At 41.3% G+C, this 11,254-nt stretch overlaps 1 protein-coding gene across 3 annotated transcripts in view; it reads left to right on the forward strand.

The window, feature by feature from the left end:
* LOC102299397 (vacuolar protein sorting-associated protein 13B) overlaps positions 1-11,254 on the forward strand; it is a 306,909-nt gene that overhangs the window by 229,253 nt on the left and 66,402 nt on the right. For all 3 annotated transcript variants that reach the window (XM_014336114.2, XM_042224168.1, XM_014336109.2), the window contains exons 39-41: positions 4,589-4,791; positions 6,011-6,227; positions 7,738-7,922. In XM_014336114.2, coding sequence (XP_014191600.1) covers positions 4,589-4,791; positions 6,011-6,227; positions 7,738-7,922 — 605 coding nt within the window. The remainder of the gene's footprint in view (positions 1-4,588; positions 4,792-6,010; positions 6,228-7,737; positions 7,923-11,254) is intronic.

The following is an 11,254-nucleotide window of genomic DNA, read 5'->3' on the forward strand; positions in this document are numbered from 1 at the left end:
TACTAGCATTAGGTACATAAATCCAAATTAATTCTCAATGGGCTTTGTTTATTATCTTGACTCCATTCTAATAATTTAGCACAATTACACAGTTATTCATGCACATGCATCCATGGACTATAGCTGTGTATTTGTTCCTCACTTGTTACAGCTGTTTTACAGCTCTGATGTTTCTAGCAGTCACCTAAGGGGATATATAAAGACCAGTGCTATGTGTATAGTTAATTAGGGCTCAATGGTTTATTTATTCAAAATTAATAAATAACCAGATGGCATATTATTTTAGATGTGAAGGAAAAAAGTATTACTCAACTTCTTAATTTGTTTTCCCCTATTTGTAACCACGATGTACTGTATGTGAACATCGGGCAGAGGTGATTCACTGACATCTGTCCACTGGCCTTATTGATCACCTCTCTTACCAGCCCTGTCTTAGATCAAGACAGTCCAAACACCTGCCTGTGCACCTATATTTACTTCCTTATTAATCAAGTTCTTACTTCTCTCTTCTCCTCTTGGTCTTTTTCTTTGCCCAATGTGTCACTGTTTGGTTTTGTCTGTGTTTAATACTCATCATTTATAAATATATTGCATATATGCTATACAAAGCCCATATTTCAAATCATCTCACCAGTATTGAAAGATGTTACCTCCGCCTTATGGCAGAATTTCACAGTCCGGCTGCGTAATGTCTTTGGGCTGTCTGCTGTCTCTGGAGACAAACCTACATAGTGGTAATATGGTCATAAAGAGCAAAGGCAAGGATGGGAACAGGCTGAAGAAATGTGCTTCTGACTATTATTCAGCATGAAAGCAAGAACAGAGTTAGCGATGGAGAAAGAAAGGGATTCCCCCTCATTAAAACCACTCCCAATTAGGCTGATTATTGAAAGTGTTGGCTGCTGCTGTTGCTGGCTTTAACATCAGGATGCTGCGGTCAACCGGGCTGTAAATGACGCATGGTGAGACGGGAGGAAATGCTTTGCTACACACTCTGTGCGTGCGACTATGTGCATGTGTGTGTATTTATTTCCACTTGTTCACCTGGCTGTGCATGGTAAACGTCTGGATTTACATCTGTATGGATGTAGGCATTCGGCTCTACTTTGCTAAATGTGCCTATGTGTGACTGCACTTAACCTAAATGTGCTTTTACACATAAGTGTTCATGAAAGATTTTCATCTTAACAACCCAGTTTGGGAGTTCCCTTGAACTGTGTAATAAATCGTAGCCATGAAAATAAACCCATTGTCCACAGTTGAGTAAGTAATAGCCAAGCTCTGTCTGTGCTACGGCACCAGGAGATATTACCAGGTAAGCTGCCAACTTGTATCAACAATGTCTTTCCTGAAAGAAATGAGTCATCCCAGTTTAACTTTTACCCCAGATTGTCTTATGCAATAGAAGTTGTCTTTCTTTGGAACCCCATGTTGTGTTATTGCACTTTAATGTTGAATAAGATGTTCCTTAGTCAGTTGACCAAGCCTGGAAAGATTTGAGTATCCTTGTGTGTCATATCTTCATCACATCATAGCTCACTTTCTCTCTCATATTCTCTGTTCTCGTCTCCACACTCTTTCCCACCATCCGTGTCTATATCTATTCATCTCCTCATTTGTCACCTCCTCCCCCAGTCCCCCAATTCATATGCCTTTCCATCTCTCCTTCAACCCCCATTTATTTTTTGCTTTACCCCAAGTGAACCGCAAGCTCCAAGTAGGCTGTCTTTACCTAAAGCTTTCAAATATAAGGAATAAAAAGTTTTATTTTTGGTGTGGTTTTTATGGAAAAATATCGATAGTGTAGCCTGCCAATCCAAACACTGTGTAATTTGCCATCTGCTCCATACACATCATGTCATGCACAGTGCGGTTTTTTTTCTACATACTTATGCTGATGTTATTTCTGGGTGCTAATTCTGAGTTAACAAAGGGTTTACCATGTTTTAAACAGCTTAAATTATCAAAGAGGTAAATCCTGAATGTTTGACCATACATTGCCTCTGTTATGCTGTTGGCAGCTTTTTGCTACATGTCTACTTGTTTCTTTAAAAAGAGGTATCACTGCAGTTCAATGCACAGTTGTTCTGACTGCCTTTATCTTATGTTGAGACTTAATGGGATTGCTGTCTTCCATGATAACGGTGTCCCTGTTCACGGGACCTCAGGGCTCACTGAACTGTTTGAGTGTGAAAATGATATGAATCATATTTCTTTCGCTGTTCCCAGATCTTATCCTACATTGGCACCTATGGCCAGTTTTGAACCACTGAGTTCTGGGTTGAATTCCTTATTGCTGAAATGTAAAATAACTTGAAGCATGAAGACTTGCTTTCAATTTCTTTCATAACTGCAGCTAAACCTTTCTCCCGATCAGTCCTGAACACCGCTTTGAGCAACATTAGCCACATCTAATGTGCAAAACATCATTGTTTTTTTCTCCCATGAATTGTTGGATTAAGGTCAGGACTTTGACTTTGCTTTTCCAAGGCATCATTTTCATCTTTTTTAACTATTTTGTTGCTAAGCATCACATCGCTGCATGACCCACTTTCTTCTGAGAAATAATTGCTCCATCAATGATGGTGAGCCATCCTGGCCCAGATCCAGTAAACAGGCCCAAATCAAACCCCATCCCTCTTTGTTTCACAGATAGAATAAGGTTGTTGTGCTGCAGTGCGGTGTTTCCTTTTTACCAAACCTGAGGCTTCTCATTTAAACCAAAAATGCTATCTTTTATACAGGACAGCCTTCTGGGGTGTCTTAATTATCATTAGTGAATTGCAAGTAGGGAGCAGTGTTGTGTTTGGAGAGCTTTGGTTTCCTCATTGGTTTGTCTTCCTCATTGATGCTGCATTGATGACCTCTTGCAAGAGAGACTTTTAGCAACTTAGAAGCCACCAGGGATTTCTGTATGATCTCCCACATCACTCTTGGCATGGTTGATCATGCCTGTGAAGGGTAACGATGCTCTGGAATTCCCTTCATTTGTACACATGTTGTCTGACTGCCGATCAGTGGATTCCACACTCTTCAGGGAACGTTGTGTAACCTTTTCCAGCCTGGCGAACCATTGACAATTTTTTTTCCTGAAGTCCTTAGCGATCTCCTGTGTTTGTGCTATGATTCAACTTCCTCAAAGCCCAGTTCATTTACCATAGCGCCCACTCCCACCTGACTGCTCTCCCACCAATTAAAAATTCCCATCTACCGTAAAATCGAATGCTAAAACTAGAGTTTCTTATACTTTTCCACAGAGATGTGTAATACTGGGTCATTTTCCTTAACAGATAAATGACTGAGTAATATTTTTATGTCATTTCATTAATTGTATTCCTTCTTTCTTTGGCTTTTAGGTGTTGTGTGAAAAAACGATGATGTTTTCGGTCACATTTATGAAGAAATATAAAACGGTCTGACAAAGTTCAAAAACTGTTTTTCCTGCTAGACGCAGAAACAGGTGTTGCTTTCTTTGACTTTCCCAGACTAACAGCCAAGTCAGCTGGAGTGAGAATGTCTCGAGTTAAAAGACATGTTTGAAGAACCACTTCTCAGGGCATTATTAGTCATCCAGTGTTGAGGTTTCCAAATGGGCTGCCACCGCTGTAGCTATAACTGACCTGATCAGCCCTCCCACATCAACAGCTTGTTGTCATGTATAGTGAGTTATGGCAGCAAAACTACAAGTTCAGGAGAGCTTGTGACCACAATGATGCGTCTCAGTTTTAATGGAAAGGACAGATGATGTTTCAAGCTTTCCTTATTAAGCTGGGGCTTTTGCTACCTTTGGGGCTTACAGGGTGAGTGGGTGTTTGGCTTTTCTCTCATTGTAACGTGCCTGCTAAACCTTTTACTTTAGCAATTTACAATATAAAGACAAAGATATGCAGTTTCAGATTAGTTTGACTGTTTCAAATACCCCAGTGTGCCTCTGTCCATGAAATGAACTCATGGAGCCCCATTATATTAACTAATGTTTCTGTGTTGTAAATTTTACACCCAGATGTTGGCTAATCCCAGTGTTTCTGGTGGCTTAACACTGAATATAGTTTAGCTGGTTATCTGCACACAGAACACGAGGTCCAAGGCATTTACATATGCCTGTTCTGAGCGAAGAGTAATGTTGTTTCCGTCCCCAGAGAGCCAAGTATTTATGCCATTAACATCAGGCGAGCACAATATCCAGGAGGATGTGGTTGGTGTAACTGCACTGTATGTTTTGCTGCTCTGTTATCACAGTGCCAGACTGTTGTAATTGACCAGTGCAAAAACATAGAGGCAAGCATTTGTGCAGCTGATATTTGAGGTTCGGTTGTTTGTGTCTTTTAATTTCGTCTGGCCCAGTTGCAAATGAACAGTGTTAGTTTTTATACATCGTTAGAGGTATCGATATTTCACTTTGAAACCAGGATTGATTTTCGACTTTTCCCCATTTGTCTGAACCTTTGTCCTTTTTTCCATTGTAGAATTACTGAGCGCCTGCTTCTACTTTACCCACAAACCATTTATCCTTTACCTTCTGTTTTCTCTCTTTAGTTCTGCCCTGTGCTGTGCATGACATTTATTGCTACTTCTTTTGTCTTCCAAGATGCCATTCAGGCCGCCTCTGTGCTGCTCGAGGTAAAAGATGTGTTGGTGAGAACTGGACTAAAAGAGCGGAGCCGTGTACTGTTGGGACCATTTTCCTGCAGCAGTTCCTTAGAGGCTCGTTGGTGTCGCCACAGTGGCAGCCCTGGACCCGAGCCCGGCCCCCCCAAACTGCTACTAGACCTGAAGGGAGGCCTCCTGCAGGTTTGTATAGGTTTAATTATCAGGCACAGCAATAGTTGATGGAAATGAGTCTCTCTGAAGAATGCTTTGTAAATGTTTTAATGAGCTTCTTCCTGCTCAACACTAGTCTTAATCTCAAGGTAGACCTACCACCCACTAAAACATCCGCTTAACTGTCATTGGTTTCCAAATTAAACCATACAGCATTTATATGCTGACATCCACTCACATCATAGCTTCTCACAATCTGAACACTCCTCTTGAATCTGATATTCCTTTTTAATTCACCATGGCTTCTGTCCTCTTTGGAGTGAAGCGATGACAGTAGAAATTACATGCTGTAATTTCACTGTACATTTGAGTCATATCTACTGGTTAAGTGGTGGAATATTAAAAAGCTATTAATAGAGGCTGGGAAGTGGGGGAGAATATGTGTGGCTTTTTTCCTGTCACAAGTTACATAATGCCCACACTGAAAAGTCCCTCTTCAATGTGACTGACTGAGCACATTATTACAAGTGTATTATTCCACATTACTCGCTCAGGGGGAACCCCCTGACCCCTTTTATTCAATGATTCTCTAATGCTCTTATTGCGTGCCCACAAACAGAAACATCACTCGCAACTCAACACTTAATACGTAATCATACATTTCCCTCTGCAAATATTGGCATTTGTGGTGTTTTAATCAAGTGCTGTACGAAAACCACCGGAATTCCCTCAGATTCCTTCTTTTCGTGCTCTCTTTCCGAAAACTTTTGGGGGGAAAAAAATCCCCAAATTTTCCTGTTTTTAAGAGTTTAGTCATAACCCACCCTTGCAAAGCTAGTGAGCGGCGGCCGAGCAGTCGGGCAGCTCCATGTGTGCAGAGTTTTTGACTCAGAGATTCCTGGTCCTTGGTCCAAACCCCAGGCAGACTTGCTTTGATGGAACAGGGGAAGGGGAATGCCGCGGATAAGTGGGGAAGACGTAAGGTTGTGTTGGGTAATGTTGGTAAGGTTGTGAATGGGTGATGATGAGGGTAATCCTGACTCCTTCTCTTCCTGTTTTGGAAAAGAAAGTGTTGATGCAGCTTTTCAAGGAAGAGCCAGAAGTCTGTAACATGTAGCCTTATCCTCATGCCCATCTGTTATTTAACTTCTTTCGACTTTTCCCCATTTGGAGCTCCTTATGCTCCCCTTTTACTCTTTTAATCCTTTCTCCCAGTCATCTCACCTTTTTTGTTCTGTCCCAACAACAGGTCTTTTGGGGCCAGGAACACCTGAACTGCCTGAAGCTGATAGAGGAGCACCTCCGTGCCTACTTCCACCTGCAGATAGGGGATTCAGCTGAAAGCTGTGCAAAAGGCAAGGCCTGCCACACCCAGCCACCTCCGTCTCCAGGCTCTCCCTCTCCTCGGACAGAGCACAGCTCAGATGACTTACGCACAGGACATTTCCAGTATATCCAGGACTCAGGTGAATGTCAATGTGCTGTATGTAGAGATGATGTGCGGCTCATAGAACAGAGATTGAAATGTAATAATAATAGTAGTAATTGTTTCTTGATAACTTTCGGTCCATAGGATAAACAGTAACAATGGCTGTTTATTCATATATTCGTGTAAGTGAGTTGGACAAACTAAAAAAAAGAGCTTTTGTGACAAAGTGAGATGTCACTTAAGATACACATCGACTTAAATCAAAGTCAGATCAAAGCCCTGTGTGAAAAGAAGTTTCATCAGACATGTCTGCCTGTTTCCACTCTGAGTAACATGGTGTTTATTCCCTCTCTTTGTGCTTTGTGTGCGCTGTCCTTTAGACACACACAGCAACATTATACACAGAGGATCAAACTTCTCTCTGGCTGTAGACCAACCGTCCACTCTGTCAGCTGTGGTTGAGTCTTTGTTTGTTGCACTGTTCAACTGGTCTTTGATGCATTTAATATTCTGACTGAACCAGAAAAAAAAAGTACAGTAGTGAACTAGAACCAAGAGGACAATCTGTCTGCAACATGTTGTCCAACTGGGCCCCAGAGCAAAGAGACCAGGAAGTGCCGCTCCCCAGGTCTGACAGGGATAGATGGGGTAGATGGACAGGAAGAGTAAATGAAAGCTTGGTGGAAACGAGGGCAGAATGAGTCTCTAACCCACTTTCTCTCAGTTGAAAGCAAAACCTCATGAATGTATCTGCCTGTTCTTTCATCTGCCCTTTTTGTTGGAGAACAATATGCTGTCCACCTCTAAGAGAGCACAGACAAGAAATGGTTTTATACAAAACCAAAAGTTTCAACTTGTGAAGCCCTGGAACCAAACAAAGCAGAAATTCTCTGCTTGACTGTTTTTTTTTTAAATAAACATTTTTCCAAAGGACTTGAATCCCAAGCAGCAGCCACAAAGTGAGTCAAAACACCACTCAGAGGTTTAGATCCAGCGTTCTCCAGCTTTTGCAGGTGCTTGGCGTGGTTCAATCAATGGCCGTTTACTCAATAGCAAAAATGTTTACTCAGCCACTATGTTTATGAAGGGCTCCTTATGCATATAAACACTCAGAAAGCATGGAAACATCCACAGCAATTTCTGAGGCAAAATTGTTTTGGTAGTTTCAGATACCATAGTACAAATAACCATGCAAACATTGCTACACAAAACATGGATGCAAGTTAAATATAGTCCCTTTGAACCAAAAGGAGAAAAAGTGCAAAGAATGCTTTTTTTAACCTATATCTCAGGGGGGGAAGAGGCCACTCTTATAATTAAACCGGATTTCTGTTCAATTCAGTGTATCAGCGGGTTTTTGCCCCAGAATCAATTTCTGCCCCTTGTTTACTTTTTGCTGTTTTAGTTCTGCCACTTTTTTTCTGTTACTCGTCATGTGTTTTCTCTTTTTAGTCTGTAAGTCTTGCTCTGAAGTATAACCACAACAGAAAATCACTGACAAATTAAATAAAATCCTGTTTGTTTTGTTTTGTTTTCTTTCCTCGCAGCTTCACAGAGACTGCCAGGTCCACATGAGGTGGTGTTTTACAGCGAGACAGACGATACCCCAGGGGTGATGTTGTGGAGATACCCAGAACCTCGTGTCCTTACCTTTGTCAGGATAACACCTGTTCCCTTCAACACCACAGAAGACCCTGAGATCAGCACTGCAGACCTGGGAGATGTCTTGCAGGTAGAAAATGACGCCCGGGGTCTGAAACCAGATCTTACGAGTAACGTTCTCAATCAAAAAGATAGCCTTTTGCGTAATACTTAGAATAACCAAAGTTTTCAAAATAGGCATCCAATGAGCCCACAAACCCACCAGGAAAGGTTTTTCACAGAGGTCGGTGCAAGTGACATTTTCCTAGAGACTTCTACAGGACCAGAAATATTTTTTCAGCTACAGGCTTTACCCCCTGGTGGCCATTAGAGAGAATGCGGGTATAAGGCACTTAGTATTTGCATTCTCTTTTCATAGCCGTTCATCTTATGTTATGTTATATTATGTCTCTTCCATAGTATATAGAGAGTATATGTCTTATATGTCTGCCTTTACTCCAAAACTCCAAAAAAGCAAAGAACAGTAATGCATTAACCAATCCATGGTCCAGCTCATTGTGCAGATGCTATAGTCACATACAAAGATGCAAGATTAGGAGAGAATCCACATACCTCTGCCAGTAGTCTTTGCTTAACATCACCTGCACTAAAAGGGAAATAAAGCGTCGTAGAGCTGCACCGGGGGGGGCGTTGTAATTCCCTTGACATGAGTCATGAGAACTCCTATACACTGCATGTTATTGAATGACAGAGACCCCTGCTGTCTTTCCAAACATGTAATACATGGTCAGACAGCTGTGGAAGTCATCGTGCATGCTCTGGTGTGAATAGCCAGGTGTCTCAAAGCACAGATGAGGTTATATTTTGGCAGGGTGCAGTAGCTACCGAGCCTTCGGGGCCTCAGTGGGGGACAGGACATCCCACTTTTCCTCCTATCACTCATTTCCCCATCCTCTCTTTCCAACTTTTCATTCTTAAAGAAAAGATTCATCCCAAATTGTGTTCTTTTGCATCCTCCTCCATATTCTCTTTTTTTTCTTGAAACAGAAATATGACATTTGTCAGTGCCTGATAGTGTCATTGCAACAGTCGGTTGGATTTATATTTTTGACCATTCCTTTAGGAATTGAATTTGTGGGAACAGAACATGCAAAACATGTTTTGTCACCCTCTCTTCTTAGCCCAGTCAAAGCCATCTGTGTTTGGTCTGATTTTATTTGAATGGCCTTGTTATTGTGGTTTTAAATTCAATTGTGTGACTGAGAAGCAGCTGTATAGCGACTGATAAATGATCTACCACTAGATTCTCAAAATATGATGCAAGGATGGGTCAAGTACATAAATACAGACAGCCGATCAAAGATTACATTATTGTAACAACAGTTTAGCATTAGTTCTTGATGGCTATAACATTGTAAGTGTACAAAGTTTTACTATGACAAAATAATTCCCAACTGGCTTTTAGCTTTTTTATTCAGTTTGAAGCTTTGGGCTTGGATGCCCTCGTCTTTTCCTTCTCCTACTTTTCTCCGGCTGCAGCATAGGTTTCTCATCTCCCCATCTCCTCTCTTTATCTTTCACATTCTTTCCTGAACTCCCATAGCCATTTCACCTACAGTACCGATTCTGTCTGTTTATGTGTGCTGGCCCAGGAGAGGAAAGATTTTGGAAGGTGCTGCAGATGTCTGACTTTCAGCGAGGCCCCACAGCTGTAAAGTCTGTAATGAGCAAAACTCCTGAGCAAACCCTCGAGCTGATTGGCCACATATTGAGTTACAGTAGAGAATAAGAGGGAGCTGATGTGTGTAGAGGAGAGAGAGTTGGAGGAAGATGTGATGATAGAGTTGGGATTGGGGGGAGGGGTTATTGTGGGTGGAGGAATAGGAAAGAATATTGAGTGAAAGGGGGTTAAAGAAATATATATATATATGACCATAGAGGGGGTGGTGTCTTCTGCAGTTCTGATAATGCCTACAGAAGCCTCAGTGTGAGAGGATCTGTGTGACAATGCTACACTTTCTCTACTCCAAGGAAGAGGATGTTGATTATTTAGCAGCTGCTGGAAATGACAGGCAGAAAAAAATGAACTGTACGTCCTTCCTGATGTATACTCTGCAATATAATGCGTGTTACTATTACACATATGTGTCCTGTGCACAGAAAATGCATGATGTCAATAAGAAGCATGCATTTACGTCTGCATTACTACATATGCCTGTGCCAGTACGTAAAAGATAATGCCTGTGACTACAGACATGTGTATTAGAGTTGTGTGTATTACACAGCAGGAGTTATGGAACCAGTGGTTGATGAACATATGGTTTCCACATCTTCCACTCTGCTCCTCTTCCCCTGTCATGTGGCATGGTCCTATCTCTTCTGACAAGTCTGTTAAAAGGAATCAGGTGTTGAGGCTACTGCAGGGATAGTGGTGAAAAGAGGAGGCCCCAAGCACACAACTGTTGTTAAAACTCCTTCATGTGGGGATTTGATGCAGCATCTGCAGAGAAAAGCAGTGTAAGCCATTGCATTTGACAAGTTAGAGAAATCTATAAAGCACATTGTGCAACATTAGTTGTCTTCTATTAGAAAGGACTAGAACTTGTAAAACTGCTGAGCCAGCTGTAAAGGATCAAAAAGTAAGCAATGAGTCTCTCTGCTGTTTTTGAGTCATCCATGTAAACGATGCTGCAGCATGTTCATAGAGCAATGGGTCTGGCTGCTGGTAGTAGTACAAATGTAGGACATAACACACAATGTGTTTGTTTGTTTGTTTAAACTGATTTAAATTCAGTGTTAAACTCTATTCCTGTACGTTTTTGAACACTGCTAAATATGTTGCTGCTAAACTAGACATGAAAGTAATTCTAAGATATTGGATATCTGTTTACAGATAAATTACATTTACGGTTGTTATTTTAACTGAAGTTCTTGGTCATCAGCCAAAGTTATTGCAGTCCCAGGTTTGATTGATTGTAGCCCCAGTGACATAATGGTAACGCGTTGCCTTTTAGGAAACATCAGCAGTCTCGTTTAATTCGCTTTTTTAATTCCTCCCAGGACCAGAAAGAAAGTCCAGCTGAGGGGAACGGAAATGCAGCCATAAAACTCCAAAACACAGTAATGGCTTAGTTTGTATTCCAAAGGAATTTCATTTACTTTACATCAAGACTGAGGAGAGAGAAAGAGAGAGGGAGAAGGCAGTCATAATTTCTCAGGCCTCTAAAATTACCATGTGGCTATGCAGAGATGGAGGCTGATAGATTTTGAGAAATGGAAAGTGAGAGGCATAGGGAAAGAAAAGAAATAAGTAGTTAAGGGCGAGTGATAGTCAGCATTAAGCTGTGTGTTCATTCCTCTCTGTCATTTATGAAGTAATTCTATTCTTTAAACATAGCAGGTGGACAGAGGACTGCATGTAAACAAAATAAAAATAGGTTTTCCGATCAGTTTTCCTCACTA

Source organism: Haplochromis burtoni, unplaced genomic scaffold (assembly GCF_018398535.1).
Source record: "Haplochromis burtoni strain Fernald_Lab_line unplaced genomic scaffold, NCSU_Asbu1 Contig_130, whole genome shotgun sequence".
NCBI lineage: Eukaryota > Metazoa > Chordata > Actinopteri > Cichliformes > Cichlidae > Haplochromis > Haplochromis burtoni.